The sequence below is a fragment of the Scophthalmus maximus genome, chromosome 6, assembly GCF_022379125.1.
Source record: "Scophthalmus maximus strain ysfricsl-2021 chromosome 6, ASM2237912v1, whole genome shotgun sequence".
NCBI lineage: Eukaryota > Metazoa > Chordata > Actinopteri > Pleuronectiformes > Scophthalmidae > Scophthalmus > Scophthalmus maximus.
This window is the reverse complement of record NC_061520.1, coordinates 8,653,783-8,672,556: the sequence shown is the minus strand read 5'-3', so window position 1 is coordinate 8,672,556 and position 18,774 is coordinate 8,653,783. Positions and strand designations below refer to the sequence as shown.

The following is an 18,774-nucleotide window of genomic DNA, read 5'->3' as shown; positions in this document are numbered from 1 at the left end:
GTACGCCTGCTGCAGGCTGTGAAAGTTAATGTCCAATTATGAACAACTTTTCTTTTTCTTTATCAGTATATCTCTTCTCTTCCTCTTCAGGGCTGCAACTGACTATTGTTTTCTTTATCCATTCATTTGCTGATTGGTTTCTTGATTAATCGGCTGATTATCTAGTCATTAGAAGTTCAAACAACCCTTCTTGACATCCTCAAAAAGTCTAAAACCAAATATTTGCCAATATGTACCCAATATGTAGCCAGAAAACTCAAAGAAAAAAAACACATTCAGTCAGATTTTTAGGATGGTACATCCAGAGTCACAGCTGCTCTTTCTTCTTCTAAAGATTGCTAGTTTATTCAGATGTACTCATCACTTTTCCTCAACCTCCTATTTTGTCCTTTCACATCTTTATTTCATAGCCTGATTTACAGTTCGTAAGTAGGTGTGGTGTAGTGTTGATCCAGTTCCTTCTGTCTCTCTCCAGGAGTTTTACGACCATACAAAGATCCTCTGGCAGGACAATGGTGTGCGGGCCTGCTGGGAAAGGTCCAACGAATATCAGCTCATCGACTGTGCACAGTAGTAAGTTTCACCTCGTCGCATACACCTAAAATGAAACTTATTTCTGAGGGCTCACAAAGACATGCCTACCCCTTTTCTCTCTCCTTGGCTTTTTAGTCCACACGCACAACAAACCGTTCAGCGCGCACGCTGCCGGGTGTTGGGGTGTTTTGCCATGTGGTTCATGTGAGTGCAAGGTGTCAAGGTTCATGAGGTGACCGTGAACGCTACCCAGACACGAAGGTCCCATGACTGCGCCTCGTTAGAATTACTATTGCATTATCAAATGGTCGAATGAGGAATAAAATCTGTTACTTCTCTGGCTCTTTGACTCTCTGACTCTTTGACTCTCTGACTCTCTGACTCTCTGGCTCTTTGACTCTCTGACTCTCTGACTCTCTGGCTCTTTGACTCTCTGACTCTCTGACTCTTTGACTATCTGACTCTCTGACTCTCTGGCTCTTTGACTCTCTGACTCTTTGACTCTCTGACTCTCCGACTCTCTGGCTCTTTGACTCTCTGGCTCTTTGACTCTCTGACTCTTTGACTCTCTGACTCTCCGACTCTCTGGCTCTTTGACTCTCTGGCTCTTTGACTCTCTGACTCTCTGGTTCTTTGACTCTCTGACTCTTTGACTCTCTGACTCTCTGGCTCTTTGACTCTCTGACTCTTTGACTCTCTGACTCTCTGGCTCTTTGACTCTCTGACTCTCTGGCTCTTTGACTCTCTGACTCTTTGACTATCTGACTCTTTGACTATCTGACTCTCTGGCTCTTTGACTCGGGCTCTCGGACTCTTTGACTCTCTGGCTCTTTGACTCTGGCTCTTTGACTCTCTTGCTCTTTGACTCTCTGGCTCGCTGACTCTCTTCCATGTGTGTTTGTGTACAGTATGTGCTGCTGCGTTCACATGCATATGTAAAGTTGTCTTTTTTTCGTGTGACATGATTTGATAATGATAATGAATTCATAGTTCCATAACTTTTTCAAACTAAATTAGCAAAAATAATTATTCCTGTAATTCCAATTTCTCAATTGTGAACTGCTTTTCTTTAATATTATCACTGGTGCAGTCCAGTTGTAGACATGAAGTTGCACTTCCTGCTGAAAATGTTGTGTGCATGCTTATTTGATGAAAAGCAGAGCAGGTCAAAGTACAGTGCGTGATGTCACTGCATTTCAGCCTATCAGAAATGGCGACAGACAGGGATTCCTGGAATTAGAGCTACAGCTAATGGTTATTTTTCTAATCGATTAAATCAGTTTGGTTATAAAATGTTCAGTCCAGATATCCAAGTGATCAGATTCTGACAATAGCAGCAGATCTTCACATTTGAGATGCTTTGACAAGCAATTGTTGCTTGAAAAATGACTCCGCTGATTAATTGATTATTAAAAGAGTTGCTGATTCATTTTGTCGATCGACAAATCGTTGCAGCATTAATCTCATGTGATAGTTACCTGAATATTTTTTTTGTTTTGGGCTGTTTGTTGGACAAAATGGGGCATTAGGGATTTACTGAAATTTTGTAACCAAAGATCATCAGATTTATACATATTTTTTAAATGGCATAATGATGAAATGCAGCCTTATTGTGACTATGGGTCCTTGTAACTTACATTTCATGCGTGGTCGCTCACAGGTGTCAGTTTTACCGTAGGTGGTGTGCTGTATGTTTTTGGCGGATCGGGGGTCAGTTGTGGTTTTGAGTAAGATGAACATGAAAAACCTTCAACGTTAGAGATGTGATTGTGGACAGAGAGATACAAGCTAATGGAGACACAGATGGAGAAAGGATAGAAGACTAAATTGACATAGAGAAAGAGAGGGCGTCCCTGCATTGCAGGACCTCTCCTCTCCTCTCTCTCTTCTCCTCTTCTCTCCTCTCCTTTCCTCTCCCCTTCCTCCCACACCCAGCAGCCCCAGTGTTATGGATCAGATGCTGGGCTGGGTGGCCAGACCGGAAGTGCTCCCCTCCCCCCTCTGTGTGCTTATGTAAACGGAGAAGCAGAGAAAGAGAGAGGGGAGAGCTATTTTTAACCCAGGCAGGCTGCAGAAGGAGAAAGAATGAGCGAGTGTGTTCGGAGGGAGGCAACTTCAGCATTATTGATGAAGGTTGTTAGCGTTAAATGAAAATGTCAACCCCTCGATCAGTGCGGGAAAAAGTCAGGGCCACCCCACAGGCCCCCGCCTTTCTAATAATATCCAATTTATATCGCGATAGAAAGAAAAAAAAGGAGAAGACGTAATTGATGCTTTGTTGTCTCTGATGAGCAGGAAGTCACTGAAGTGTCTTTTGCACCGTCATACTCCTGTATGATGCATTTTGTTGTTGTTATTGTTGTTGTTCCTGTTTTTTATTAACATTTCCTGACTCCTTTTATGTTTTTTGTCTGTGAGGAGGTAGTGGACGTAGCGGGTTAAGTTGGAGTTGGACTAACTTGCTGTAAATGTCCAAACCGTGTGCCCGCATCCCCTCACAGCACAGAGGTGAAGTGTTTGTTTTGTCCCAGGGGACGAGGCCCGTTTGTCAGGTTTCTGTTGTTTTCATCCAGACAGAGATCCAGAAATATTCATGCCTTCCTCCCAACTGTCAATCACGTCTCTGAGAATCCCGGTTAGAAATCTGCCATTACAAGAAATCATCGCGAGAGAGGAAAGATAAATGCAAACACGTGGCCCTAAAGGAACTTGTGAAAAACACAGGCAGTCATGAGACATTGCTGACTGGTTGCAGACAGTTATGTTTTAGTAGACAGTGAATGAAAGTGTATGAAAGGGGCCTGTTCACATGCTTCATGTCATTTTAACCTTTAGAGCTGTCTCGATCGGTGCGTTTGAGAAAATGAAATGGACAGGGACACACTCTATATTAGTTTATATAGTAAAGAACAAAAACACAAACCGATTTTTGTCCATCTGCTCTAAATGTTTATGTCGTGGTTTCATGTTGTTAGTGGTTCAGTTAGCACGCGTGATGTATTAAATGTTTGCTTTGAGGAAATCGAGTCAATACAATGTGCACAAAAAAGGTTTTCTTTTACTATTGAAAAATTGATGTAGACGATTACGTGCTGCATTGAGTTACGACAGTTTTAAACAACCGCAGTTTCAATCTCTGTCTTACCTTGAGTGGGTTAACTGACTGCTATCGCATCCAGTGTTTTCCCACAGAATCAGGCTACATCCACATTACTACGTTTTCATTTTAAAACACATCACTGCTGCTGCGTTTACGCCTGCTCTCCACACTAGTCTATAAAATCCACGGCTTTGTTGTTATTGTCTGGACGGCAAAAACTGAGACATTTGGAAACTGTGACATAGTCGCCCACATTCTCTTCCCGATTGGTTCTTATCAGTCACGACTCGACCACCAGCGGTGAAGGCAAAACGTTATAAACGTTTACTGTCAGTAACAGTTCCACTTCGTCATCGGTCTTAAGAAGAGAAACCCCTGCTCTTAGTTTGCACTATTGTGCTTCTCGTTCGTAGTATTTTCTGCTTCCTGTTGACACCGGTTCGCACATGCTCAGTGTACATGAATGGTTGCGTTATACACGTTTTTCAGGTGTGTTAGAATGGACTGGGATTGATACAGATACGGAGCTAAAACGCTTGTGTGCACGGAGATCTAATGTTTCACGTTGAAACCCGTGTTGTGTCGAGTTCTTCCTGCAGAGGACAAGAAAAACAACAACTGTATGGGCATTTTGACGGCCCACTGAGGTGGCGGGACTCCCGGTGCTGCCGGTGGTCAGTCCGACTATGACAGACATCTGTTTGTGAGTGAGGGAGAGAGTTACAGCGAGGCAAAGAGCGCTGCACACAGCTCTCCAATGATGCAACGTGCAAAACACTACGTTGGAGATCTTTTATGTTGGAAACGAGAAGTGTAAAAACAAATTTTCTTTAGGAAAACTTTGGCGAGAAACTTAAGCTTCTCAGACGTGAGAATTTTCTGCTTTCTCTCCGTTTTCCAAAAAAACACAAAGACAAAAGTCGTTTTGTTAGATCGTCGCCTTGGTGTCTCTAAAGTTTGTGGGGGACATTTTTCACAATATGTTGACATTTTATCAAGTAAATATGAAGAAATGGTAGATGATGCAATAATAAAATAACCGTTAGCTGTCGAGGGCCTGTTTTACTCTCCCTGTCACGCACTGGGACACAAGCTGTATTTGCCTTCAAACCACATAAGCAGATGTATTCGGTCAATATAGACCCTGACTCTCTCTAACCAGGTGTTGAACATATATGGGAGGAACGTGACCGATCAACTCCATACGTCTTGTATCTGTGTGTGTGTGTTTGCGTTGTGCGTCGCCTGGCACCGATACCAGCAGCCACCGTCTTGTCGATTCTTTGAAATCTTGTCCCAGCGATAATGTGCCCTGGTCAGCCAGAGTCCCCCTCCGGCATCCCCCCCCCCCCTCTCTGTGATGTGTAGTTTCTGCAGGGACAGAGAATGGCTGGGATTCTCTGAGTCATCGCGAGGAATGAGGGAGTGAGGGGAAGAGGGGTGGAGGAGGGGATTGAGGGAATTCATTTTTTCTCTTTTTTTGGGGGGGGGGGGGGGGGGGGGGGGGGGTGTTGTTGTGTCCTTACTTATTGTGGTGTTTATTCTGAGTGTATTAAGATGTGTTTGAAGTAATGTCCAGGGTCCAGGTGTGATGTCCAGATGTTAAGACATCTGCACTGATGGTCTGGAGGTTTGTCTGTATCTTTGGGAATCTTTGTGATTTTCTGAGTGCTGTGTGTGTTCAGTGATTGTGCGGCTCCCGATGTTCAGCTGCTGTTCAACGGGCCACTGTTCCCAGGACAGGGTTCACTGTTCTGTCTTTCCTTTATCTTTCCTTCTTTCTTTTCTTTTCTTACCTTTTCATATTCTTTATTTTTTTGGTAAATTTGTTAATCTGTGTGTTTTTGTGTCTTATTTTGTCTCTCTGTCATTGCATTTTTCTTTCTTTCCAAAGTTCTCACTTTTTCTTTTTTGAATTTCTTTGTGCCTCTGTGTTCAACCTTTCCTTTTTTGTCTTTCTGAAATTTATTCTTGATCTTGCAATCTTTCATTGATTTTGTCTCCTTTTGTTTTTCTCTTCCATTCTTTCTTCCTGACTTTTCTTTTGTTAACTCTTTGATTCCTACTTTTTTATTTTTTTATTTTTTCCCTTTTCTTTTCTTCTTGTTCTTCTTTTGTTAATTCTCTGTTTCTCGTCCTCTCCTCTCTCTCTCTATCCCACTTCATTCCCTGCATTCCCTCTCTGTATCTCTTTGTTGCTCGCTCGCCACCTCTTCTATCGTTCTTTCTTTCTTTTCTGTCATTCTCTCTCTCTCTTCCTTTCATTTTCTCCTCTCTCCCCGTCTGTCTCTCCCTCATTCTGGCCTCCCTCCAGTCGCACAAGATTTGGAGCCGATTGTCTATTTATAGTGCCTGTGGTTCTGTCGCCATGACAACCAAGCTGGAGGCCAGGGCGCCAGGGAGCTATTTTTGGAGCAGCGCTGTAATGTCAGACACAGCCTTCCCTCTCTTTTCTTTCCTCCTCTTTCTCTCTTTCCGTCTGTGTCTCTGTGTGTGTGTGTGTGTGTGTGTGTGTGTGTGTGTGTGTGTGTGTGTGTGTGTGTGTGTGTGTGTGTGTGTGTGTGTGTGTGTGTGTGTGTGTGTGTGTGTGTGTGTGTGTGTGTGTGTGTGTGTGTGTGTGTGTGTGTGTGTGTGTGTGTGTGTGTGTGTGTGTGTGTGTGTGTGTTTGATTAAGGATCGGCTGGTGAGGCCTTTGGTTTGGTCGGCTCGCAATGTGAAAGTACAAAGAAGCAGTAATGTCTCCGCTCGGCGGGCCGTGCACGATCCTTTCCCGCACCAAGGCCGTTTTCTGACTTCTGACGATGTTTCAGAGGCTCGTGCAGAGTTGAATTTGAACTTCATTCGAGTGTTGTTAAAAGTCAGCGTTTGCTCTGTGTTTTTCTAGTGCTTCAAACTGGAATTTGCTCAGAATTTTCAACTTGTGAAATTTAGCTTAATGGTTTAATGCCACGTGAGCTTAAAGAAATATTTAGCAGCTCCCTCATGCCTTTTTTTTTCCCTTTTTTTAAATGTAGGTCTTGTCAAATTATAATGAAATAAATATGTATTGTGTGGTTACATTTTAAGTCCATCTTCATCCTTTTTAAATAAATATTGGCATTAGAAACATTAATAGTAAAATGATTTTAATATAATAGGGATTTATCACAGATATATTTAATATTGAGTTTGTATTCATTTGTTTGTTTTAGCACTCCTACCTGTTGCTGAGGTTTACTTACATAACACGAACAATTTAACTTTCTTGTGTTATTTTTAAGCTGCTTTTTATGTTTGGCCAATTTTCCGACCGTTTGACAGAAATACTAAATCAATTTTCTTTTGTCAAGGACCCAGGCATGGTTTTATCCTCCTCCTTTTGAAAGGAAATGATGTGAGCATAAAAATAAATGGCTTGTTGAACTTTTGAAAACCTAGTAGACATAAACGCACTTGGACAGATGTGGAAAGAGGCACTTTTTGGGGACGTGATCCGGCCGGCGTGTGTGTGTGTGCGTTTGCGTGCGTGCGTGCGTGCGTGCGTGCGTGCGTGCGTGCGTGCGTGCGTGCGTGCGTGCGTGCGTGCGTGTGTGTGTGTGTGTGTGTGTGTCAGCAGAGTTGCTCAGATGCAGGGTAAAGGTCCCCAGATGTCTTGTGTTTGCATCATGTTAAAGTTTAAACCATAAACCATTATAGTTATTAAAATGTCATGAAAAGATGAATAAATAAATTGTTGTTGAGCTTGTTGTCATGAAGAATTGCTTGTTTGATGATAAATTCCTCTCTGACCAAACAGTTTTAATATGTTCTGGCGAAGTTGATGATAAATGATGACATCATGATTTTAAAATTTGCCAGGAAATGGAAAGATCAGGAATTTAAAAACGCTCCTCTGGAACTTGCACAGGATACCTTATCAAGTTTATGTCTATGTTTTATGTCAAATGAAGCTCAAAATTTTGAACCTTTCCATTGAGTGTTGTATAGCTTGGAGTTGCTTAATCCCGGGACATTATTTGGTCCAAATAAAGATGAATGCATTATTGGAGAAGTATTTACTTTCCTGCTGTAGCTTCTCATGTCCTTACCAGCACGTGAAGACCTGAGTCTTATGCTCTTGCAGTTGTTGATATATAATGTCTTATGTCCGTTTTCATGTGAAGGGGACATCTTTAAAATATGCTGGTCATTAGTGGAAATGCTATAAGTATTTTCAGATCAGTCTATTCTTGGAAGGAGCTGTAGCGTTGCAGGAAATAATTAGGAAGGTGAAGAAGAAAAATTGCAAAAGTAGTTTTCAAAAGCCTCCTTGTTTTTTGGGAGAAATTGTTTTGAAGCATCGAATAAAGCCCAAATGTAAATTAACAAAATGCAAAAGGAACCAAGATGCTCCTCATGGTTGCTGAGCCTGCAAACTAAAGTAAAATCCAACAAAAGTTATTTCTTTTAAAAGCCCTTTTATCTTTTCTTGTAAATACTGGGTTATTTCAATCCCCAGACCGGTGTCCTGTGTGTATTTCCAGAGTTAAAGTCGGCCTGTCTGCTACCCCAGAATAACCCTGACAGGTTATACATAAGACCACAGACCTCTCTGTTACTGGGGCAGCCACCACTATTATTTAGTTCAAGTTACTAGGCACTGTTATTATTGGCACTTCCTCCTATTAATAGAGAGAACTGCTAAAAATTGAGCGGTGTGCTCGTCCTGGGCGTGTTCGACGGCTCAGACCGGAGCTGCAGATAAACACGCCGGGGCCTCGGCAGATGTCTGTGTGGCGGCCATGTTAACTCTGTCATCATCGGAGCTGTAGCCTTTAGATTCTGTCACATCCAGATTATTCATGTTTTCTTCCTTTTTTTGGGTGTGGGGGGGGGGCTCAGCATGTGGGGATGTTGTGGGAGGATGAAGTTAAGACTCTCTGACCTGTGGATACGGGGCAGAAACAGGCAGCTTTGACCGAACAGTCGTCCACTGGGGAGATGCACTGGGTGTGCTGGTCAGGCAGAGGCAGGCGCCTGGTGCGGAGAACAGCCGAGCCACTCTGTACAAGACTGCTCGGTTGCCTAATTGTGTCCGTGTGTGTTGTTTTTGTTATGTGTCCGTGTGTGTGTTTGTGCAGAGAAATGCACATGGGGTGTCTCTTTTGTTCCCCCAGAGCTGTTTGTTCCATTCCTACCTCTCTTTCTGTCTCGTACTGACGCTCTCTCCTCCTAACTTTTCTGTCCGTCGGTCGAGTACAGTGCCCTCTGCAGACCCAGCCGCCTGTTTCTGTCGGCGTGTGCTACCTGCAGCCCTCCTGTCACATTTCACCCCTTCCCGCCACATTCCTAGATATCTCAGAGGGGGTTACGTGCCTTTTGCCCTGAGAGGCAGCCACTATAACGACATGTCCTGCCTCTCTAGTCGTAAGAACGGTGGGCAGGCGATGAGTCGAAACAGACGGGGCCCGTGCGGGTATCAAACCCGGGTGGGACATTTGTATCTTTGTCTGAGTTTGAAGCCACTTCAAGCAGGAAACCCAGACCTGAGTCTAAACCAGTTCTTCCCAACATATTGAGCTCTTGGGAAAGACCTCACAGAAAATTAGTGGAAGTGCGAAACGCTGCCCTGATGCATCTCGTCTTATTATCAATATAGTTAGTAACTGAACAACCACCTCTATCATTGAATATGTGAACTAGCATTTACTGGTGCTGGGTTTGCCTGACTCTACGTATTAGATTTAATAAGAATGTAAACCTTTTTTTCTGACACTGCTAATGGCAACATTTAATTTCCGGAGAGGTGGCACAGCTCCGCTATTACACACTATAATACAGTATAATACAGATAGTTGCCATAGTGGCTCACCAAATTCCTCTCCTCTCAAACTGCTTTAGCCTGAGTTCCACCAGAGAAATGTTGTACGTATTCCCCATGTCATGCCCGTGTTGAAGAAGTCTGTAGTCTCTGTCGTCGTGTCGTCTTTCTCGAGGCCTGATTTGAGCTCTGACTTGCTGCTGCACACGCCTAAGGCAGGTGACCCTGATACAGTCATCGTGAAAACATCAGCGCGACTCACACTCCTTGAAAAGCAACAGCGACGAAGGCCAGTACTCAGAATAATTAACACGCATTTGAGTTGGAGCTGCGCTAATCTGAAAGCACCGTCAGGCCTGCATACCCACCCGCACGCACGCACGCACACACACACACACACTCGCACACACGCACACTCGCACACTCGCCACTCCTTCTGTGCAAGAACTACTACAGCAGCTCCATTGATGAGGCTTCTCTGGTCGGCTGGTGACTCACTGGCTGCCTCAGATCTCACTGTGAATTAAAACACACGCCCCCTGGTGGCCGTGTAGGGGACCACCGTCCTCCGTTTCTCTCTCTCTCTCTCTCTGTGTGTGTGTGTGTGTGTGTGTGTGTGTGTGTGTGTGTGTGTGTGTGTGTGTGTGTGTGTGTGTGTGTGTGTGTGTGTGTGTGTGTGTGTGTGTGTGTGTGTGTGTGTGTGTGTGTGTGTGTGGAATTGCCTGTATGATAGACTTTTTATTTCAGCTTTGATTTCTCAACAATGCAAACAGAAATCAGCATGTTTTACTGTGCATATATTATCAATTGCGGCATTATTGTGTATGTTATGTTGGTAGCAGAGAAGGAGTTTAGATCTAACTGGCTGTTTTTTCTTCTCCTTTATTTGTTTTGCAGCTTCTTAGACAGGATTGATGTGGTGAGGCAGAACGACTACACACCCACCGATCAGGTGAGACACAAACACCTGCAGTCATTCATAATGCGTCATCACTCTGGATCATTAACACATCTCCGCCTACATCTGCTCTCTGTAGTGTTGGAACAACAATTGCCCCTAAATGATAAGTAAGACAGAGAGAAAAACTGAATTATAAACAATTGTATCACGTATTAAGTAAAAATACAAAACCTGCTTCTCTCTCTTTGCTTTGTACCATGAATCAAAATAATGGACTTTCGCTGTAAGTTGGACCAAACCGGCTGTTTGACGACATCGCATCATGCTCTTGAAAACTGCCTTGTCATTTTTCATAAATGTTCTCAAGTTGTACTGACTAAACCTTTACCTTTAGCCCTAACTAGTATTAATGAACATTATATTAACATTTAATAAATGAGTTCTCACACGCTGTAGTGTATTTCAGGACTGTAAAAGTAAAAATATTAAACATGCCTTCGTTGAAAGTTTTAATTGTAGACGAACTTAATGAAATACATTATTGTGTGTTATAATCTTAGAAATGCATATAATTGCTTTGGTTAAGTTTCACTACTTATAGTAGCTAAAGCCATGATCTGCAGATTTTTTTTTCTTGTTTGGTCAATAAAATGTCAGAACATCTTGAAAGATGCCCACCACAGTGATGTCTACAGTCCAAAATAAAACAACAATAATAATAATTCAATTATCACAAGACAAAGAAAAGCAGTAAATCATCACAACTGAGAAACTTGAACGAGGCGGTTTTTCCACATTTCTTCTTGGAAAAATGTATTAAATGATGCTGGTTATCAGCATAGCTGCAGGTAGATGTCATGTAATAAAGTGCAATATTCAATATCTGGGAATTTAGTTGATATTACAATTTGACTTTGACCTGTATTACAACATGCTTGATGATCAGTCCAGGTTTTAAATATTTTAAAGAATTCTGAGGTGGTGACGCTGAATTAATCCTCCACACTCCACCGCAAAGAAATAGTTGTATTTTTATGACTCGATCATTATTTATCTGTTTATATAACTTTTTTTTTCCTGAGTAGCATAAAGAGACTTTATACTTTATATAATTTCCTTATGCAATCTTGTGTTGCATAATGATAATTCAATTGAACCTCCAAAGATTTCCACACATTTAATTCCTTGTGTTTCTTTAACTTCTGCTCTTCTCTCCCACCTGTTCCTGTTTTCCAGGACCTGTTGAGATGCCGAGTGCTGACATCCGGGATCTTCGAGACGAGATTTCAAATAGACAAAGTCAATTTCCAGTGAGAAGAGACAATGTTTATTCAACTTATTTATAAGATAAATCTGAACTTCCACACTAGTGTTTCAAGTATGTAAGGGGTTAGCCACAGATTCAAGAGGCTGCCAAAATGATGATACATTAAAATGGAGCATAATAAACATTACGTAGTCATGTATGTTTCCCTGAAAATGTTTAACTTTTCATTAGACATAAGCTGCTTTCAGACATGCACCTGAAGTCAAGACTTGTTCCTGAACTTTTCGTGAGGGCTTGCATGTGAGGCCGCACATGTTGCTCTGGACATTTTTTCCGGAACTTTTCCTGCCAGCCCTCTAGTAAAACTTCCGCAGGAAGCAGGAAAATCTCCAGAAGATTCGACCCTAGCCTGAATGTTCCGGAAATGTTCCTGCTGTTGTGTTGAGCACTGGACAATCCCCAGCAGTGTTCATACCCAAATTTCCATACATTCTCGGGAGGTCATGTCTGAAAACAGCTGAAGGCGTCCTTGTTTTGTTTTTCTGGATACATCGTCTACAAACTCAGATACCATTTTAACTTCCTCTTTCTTTCTCGCAGTATGTTTGATGTTGGAGGTCAGAGGGACGAGCGTAGAAAATGGATCCAGTGTTTTAACGGTAGAGTGTTGTTGCTTAATTGTACTCATTGACCTACTTAAAAAAATATTATTTACTAATTTTCATTAGATGTTTGTTCCTGGTTTTATCATGAGCGTGTCCATTTGTTAATTTAAATTCCAAAGTAAGATGGGGTGCATGTTTGTTGTCGTTGTGTTAAACCTCTTTTGTTTGTGTGTGTGTGTGTGTGTGTGTGTGTGTTAGTTACAGATGTGACAGCTATCATCTTTGTGGTGGCGAGTAGCAGCTACAACATGGTGATCAGAGAAGACAATCAGACCAACAGACTACAGGAAGCCCTCAACCTTTTCAAGAACATCTGGAACAACAGGTCAGAGGTTTTGTTTCTGGATTTCGGTTCATAACAGGCAGACAAAAGGAGTGGAAGTGAAGCTCTTTTATAAAAGAATACCTGCAAATAGATACATACAGCTTTCACGAGGACTTCCATACAAAAACAAATGCTTACTTTATTCCCCCACATTTAATATAAATATATTACAGCAGAGGGCTGCACAGTGGTGTAGTTGTTAGTGCTGTCACCTCACAGCAAGAAGGTTCTGTGTTGTCCAGGGTGTACACTGCCTCTAGCCCAATGTTAGCTGGGATTGTTCTGGTCACTCTGCTGTATTGGTGATTATACACATAAACCTTACCTCATCAGTACAGTCACATTCAATAGTGTATTTGGGACAGACTGAACAGTCGGGAAAATGTACGGAAAGAATCTTACGGACAAATGTGGCGCTGAGCCCCTTCTTCATTTCCCTCCACAGGTGGCTACGGACCATTTCGGTAATCCTCTTCCTTAACAAACAGGACCTGCTCGCGGAGAAGGTTTTGGCAGGGAAATCTAAAATCGAAGAGTATTTCCCAGAGTTTGCACGCTACACTACACCTGATGATGGTAAGTGGTTGACGCTGATATCTGTGTCCAGTACATTAGCACGCATTTTTCTCTATGTGTAACGGCCAAACTCAAATAGTTCAGTGCAGATAACGAGCCACATTTAGTCAAAATATGACGACGTTATGAAAAGGCTGAAGGGTAAAAAGAATTTACCTCTTATCTGAACCAAAGTGAAGCCGACAGGAACAGAAACCTCTGAAAGTTTCATCTAGTTTGACCTTCTGTGGGAGATACTACAGCCACTGGGCGTGTGCAGTTCTTGTTTTACCTTCGATAATCCGACAAAAGCACGACCTTATTTAGGACTTGTGTGATTGTGTTTGCTCTTGTTTCTTTGATGAAAAGTGACTTGAATATGACCAAATTTCTTCTCCTCCAACAGCGATACCAGAGCCAGGTGAGGATCCCCGCGTCACAAGGGCAAAGTACTTCATCCGGGATGAGTTTCTGGTACGTACAAAGCTCATGAGTTTCCTTGTATAGTCTATTTCATATTTTTTTTATTTCTTTTGCCTGGTCCACAGAAGCATAATTTGTGATAACCTAACATGACAAATTTTTATTTTGTTAATTTCATCCTGATGGGGCTGTTTAGCAGCTAATCACATGACTCTCACTCCATGACACGATATTTTGTCATAACACCAGTAAAGATAATTTTTTCCATCTTCACCAATAATGGAGAAAAGTTTTGATTGTTTTAACTTTTCCAAACCCATACAATGTTACACGTCTGTCATCCTCCATTCCACATTTATATTTTTTACATATCATCGTATTAAATTTTCTCTCTCTATAATTGAAAGTATGACTTTGGGGCTGATTCAGGAACCGAGGGAACTTCTGAAAAAACAATGCAGAGGAGTCGGTGTGGTTTTTAAGTCCAGAAGCAACAAAAGTCATTAAGAGAAAAATCCACAGTGAGATCACAGTCTGACTGGATAATGTTTCCTTGGATGTGCCGAGCAAAACCACAGCAGTGACAACTCTGAGCCAAAGATGATGCATCAGAAATCTAAACACAAATCTTACACATGGCCAGTGAAATGTTCCACTCAGTTACAGTTTGTAAAAGATAATTTGAGATTTCAATGGAAGTTATTGCCTCAGCCTGTCCTGTAACAGTGATTCCCCACCAGGGATACGTAGGTACGTGTATTGGGAAATGCTGACATAAAAAAGAGAACTAATAACCAGCTACGACTCCACGTGGTAGTAAAACCAAACTTCACCATAAGGACTGACAACAATATTTTGTTTGAAAAACAACACGTTGACCTGTAACACTCACTTGTCTCTACATCTGTGTCTCCTCCAGAGGATCAGCACAGCCAGCGGGGACGGACGACATTACTGTTACCCCCACTTCACCTGCGCGGTCGACACGGAAAACATCCGCCGCGTCTTCAATGACTGTCGCGACATCATTCAGAGGATGCACCTACGGCAGTACGAGCTCTTGTGATGAGGAGCGGCGTCCAGTCTACTCATTTACCTACCTATCTACCCCCTCCCCCCCACGACCAGTTAGCCAATCACCCCCGCCCAAACAACCCCCCCTTCACTTCCAACAACTTCACCAAACAACTGAGCGAACAAGAGGGCGACTGAGCGCCAGCCCTCCCCTGCACCCCGATACAACTTCACCCTCCTGTCAAGACAATTTCAGAAAAACAGAACAGTTGAAAAGATGTTTTTTTTTTTTTTAAAGGAAACACAGTTAAAGATTCACCAACAACAGTTTCTTCACCTATTAACCAGGACTGATTGACCCAGGCAGGAGAGTCAAGACTGATTTGATGTCCTTAGTGCAGGTTATTCGTCCTTTTAGCTCTTTCTTTCTCTCTCTCTCTCTCTCTCTCTCTCTCTTTCTCTCTCTCTCTCTCTCTCTCTCTCTCTCTCTCAGATATATGAACACACACTCGCAGGTACACACACACAGACACACACTCACGCGCTACAGCGTTATACAGTTTTCAGAACCCTTAAATAGGATTCGATGTCTCATATCACACACAAACACACAGACCCTTTTGAAAGTCCTCCTGCTTGTAATTGTTGGGCAGAGGCTGGATTGAATAACGCAATCCTGAGAGAGAGGTTAGTTGATTCACCGCGTGCTGAAGACGAACCAGGAGGAGGAGGAGAGACGGACGAACATGGAGGGTTGCAAACTAACCGACACAGCGGAGGGCTGTGAGCCTTTTTGGGGTTTTTTTGTGGGGGACGGACTTATTGACTTAACTGCTGCCTGCGGACGTGAGCATGACAAGAACATAAGACCACGCGGCTCACATGACCTGCTCTTCAGGAAATCAGGAGAGGAGGGAATGGCAGAAAACGACATAAACCGGAAAAAACAACAACAACAGAAAAACACCATACAATGCATTAGTCCATGCATACCAGTGAACTTCATGCAGTGCAAAAAAAATCCAAGCTATATATATATATAGATATTTATATATGAGTGTATATAAATATGTATATATATAAATATAAATATTATATATTCCTGTAATAACACAATTCAACTTTTAAGTTTTTGTTAGTTTTTACCTGTGTGTGTGTGTGTGTGTGTGTGTGTGTGTGTGTGTGTGTGTGTGTGTGTGTGTGTGTGTGTGTGTGTGTGTGTGTGTGTGTGTGTGTGTGTGTGTGTGTGTGTGTGTGTGTGTGTGTGTGTGTGTGTGTGTGTGTGTGTGTGTGTGTTCTGCCTTTATGCATCATTTAGACCCCCCCGCCTAGACACACACACACATACATACACACACATCCTGGTCCCCACAGCCCCTGCTTCCTTTTAAACAAAAACAAAGACGAGAGATTTTATTTAATAAGGAAAAAACACAAAAGGAAAGCATGAAGTAAAAGAAACAACTCAAGAAGACTGGATGCAACATTTTTATGTGGGAACACATACACAGACACAGACACACACGCTCCAGCCCTCACCAGCCCCCTCCCTCCCTCCCCACACACACAATACTCCCCCTCACCTTTTTTCGTCTTGTTCTCTCACCTCTTCCAGTCCCACCTCCGTCCCCCTCCCTCCCACCTCCCCGGCTTTAAGTACGTCTGTCTTTATTTTACTGCTGGACTATTATTCTTGTACAGAATGTAAAATGTATTATTTTGTACAACTTTATTGAAGAAAAAAAAATAACTTGTAGAAGATCCCTGTGCCTTGATCACGACTGTACATGTAAAAAAAAATGAGCTAATATGTAAGTTATGTTTCACTGCGCTGTACAGCTGGACGGGTCTGTCCCACCTCGTCCGTGCTAGCTCACCCCTCCGCCGGGGCCTGTGGGGGGAGGGGTATCGGATCGGGGCGGAGGCCTTCTGTCTGTTGCTTAGTTCCTTTCTTCTTTTTTTTGTGTTCCCCCCCACATTTGTTTGTTTGTTAATTAATTTGTTTTGCTTTGACTCTCCTTTGGTTTATATAATAGGATTTGAAGAAAAGAAAAAAATGAAGAAAAAAAAAGATAATCAGACACACCACCTTAATGCTGTGTAGTGAACGATACTGAACCCTAACACAATTTAATATATATAAAATATATTTCAGATTTTATATTTTATATATATGTACTGTACACTTATATCTATCTCCCTTGTGAGCTGTCCCCCCCAGCCTTACTTTGCTTTCTGTCAGTAACATCTGCATACATTTTCAGAAGCTGGCGATTCTGGGTGCAGTGGGATGGGTATTAATTTCTTTTCTTTCGTTTTTTTGTTTTTTTTTAGCTTTAACTCTTGAAGGAGAGGGAAATATCCAATTGCAAAACATTGCTTGTTTCTACATAAACCAAATTCTTTTTGCTTAAACAAGAAGAAACCGTTGTATTAGTGTTTGGTTCATTCTCAGTCTCATCTCACCCGACGTCCACGTCACGTTCACTCGGGCACCAGTTTATTAGGAACAGCCAGCTCAATCTAAATCAGTCTGATATAAGAGTCCTGAAACAAACGCTACAAGACACAGTTAATGACAATGACAGCACTTACATTTATTTACGTATGTTGCACTATTCAAAACTAGAGATCACAAAGTGCTTTACTAAAAAAAGGACAAAGAAAATGCAAATGAATGAGAAGAAATTAATGCAAATTAAATAAGGTAATAAGTCTTTGGATGAAAATGTGTTTTTCAGAAGCAATTTTTAAAAGTCTAACTGTAATGTTGAGCAAAAACCAAACATATTGTTGCATTAGACTGCATTAGTTTTCATGAAGAAAGAGATTTTTTGACTTTGAAAAAGGCCACAAAGTCTAGTTGCCGTTGTAGACCAGCTTGATATTCGAAAGTAGCCTGATATAAGGACTTTTAAAAGACATCCAGACTGCAGTGATTTTGTTAACAACCTTCTGGAACAAGAAAGTTAACACGAGGAGATTGGACCTCTCCCTCGTAAGATTGAATGAAAAATTGAACTAGTAAGCGCTTGCCACACACAGTAAAGATTGTCCAACCGGAGAAGTCTTGACCATGGAGATTGACAAGGAGGCGAGCAATACGTCACATGCTCATCTCACGTTCACAGAAATCTCGCCGATACCCCGTCTGTTTCCTCCTTGGAGCAACAGGATGATGGTGAGGTGAAGCTGGTGATTCCTCCTCCTGTGACATGATCGACCGCCACTTGACAGTCGCGCCTCACACAGAATCGCACTGTTGTCCCACTTCACAAGCAGCTTCATGTTCTTCTCATCCATGCAAATAATGGAGAAGTGAGAAGTGAAGCGGCTCTGAGAGGTCAGGTGAGACTACAGCTGTTATCAGAAGAGGCCAAAAGATGTTGCAATGTACTGCAGCTGACGAGCTGCAACTCGTTCAGAAGACCAAAGATCACCTGAATATTACAACTATACAGTATATGATGGTTGAACATCTCACTCTTAAAACATAAAAAAAACATGAGCCAAATCAGACACTAAAGTTGGATGATAAGATCCACTATGCAGACTGTGTTTCCAGATCATCCCAAAGGTGTTGGGTTGATGTGGTTGAACCAGGAGAGGATGAGGCATACTTTTTTATTTTAATCTAAAAGAAACTGTGTGTGTCTGTGGTCGCATTAGGATTTCTTACTGTGTGAACTACAGGGGCTCAGACCAAACCATGAAAACAGCCCACAAGTAGACAAAAGTGTGTGGAAAGCAATTCTTTGGCTATGTAGTATCAGGCAGCTGAATATGTTTACAGCTTTCACTTTACCCACAATCCTCTGTGGTCAGGGGGGTTGCAACAGAGTAGGCAAAGCAGGCGATTACATTGCGGGGGGCCCCTCCAGGAACGACTGGTCTGTTAGTTCACAGCAATGGAAATTTTGTGAGAAAACCCTTAAATTCTATAATTGGCTTTGTACAGGATACTGCAAAGACACTATGGTCCAAAAAAACCTGGTTTGATGTAGGGCCCCCCATGGCCCATTTTTTCTGGGGCCCCCAAAGTCCCTCGAAAAGCTCCTGTCTGTGGTAATATCATCTACCTCCCTGTTTTTTTGATTTGTATACATTTTTTATTTTTTTTAGCAAAGAAACATCTAACTTCCAGCACTGGTTATTTAAATGTAAACAACTCTTCCTCTATATTATTTTACCATCTTCTATCTGAAGTCAAT

General features: G+C 42.2%; 1 protein-coding gene across 4 annotated transcripts in view; it reads left to right on the top strand.

The window, feature by feature from the left end:
* Nucleotides 1-16,988, top strand: part of LOC118309515 (guanine nucleotide-binding protein G(s) subunit alpha-like) — a 30,888-nt gene extending 13,900 nt beyond the window's left edge. For 3 of the 4 annotated variants that reach the window (XM_035631727.2, XM_035631726.2, XM_035631725.2), the window contains exons 6-13: nt 476-573; nt 10,311-10,365; nt 11,551-11,624; nt 12,182-12,240; nt 12,445-12,571; nt 13,017-13,147; nt 13,533-13,600; nt 14,469-16,988. In XM_035631727.2, the coding sequence (XP_035487620.1) occupies nt 476-573; nt 10,311-10,365; nt 11,551-11,624; nt 12,182-12,240; nt 12,445-12,571; nt 13,017-13,147; nt 13,533-13,600; nt 14,469-14,615 (759 nt within the window). In that variant the 3' untranslated portion in view covers nt 14,616-16,988. The remainder of the gene's footprint in view (nt 1-475; nt 574-10,310; nt 10,366-11,550; nt 11,625-12,181; nt 12,241-12,444; nt 12,572-13,016; nt 13,148-13,532; nt 13,601-14,468) is intronic. The other variant, XM_035631728.2, reaches the window with a different exon arrangement.
* Nucleotides 16,989-18,774: the final 1,786 nt, after the last annotated feature.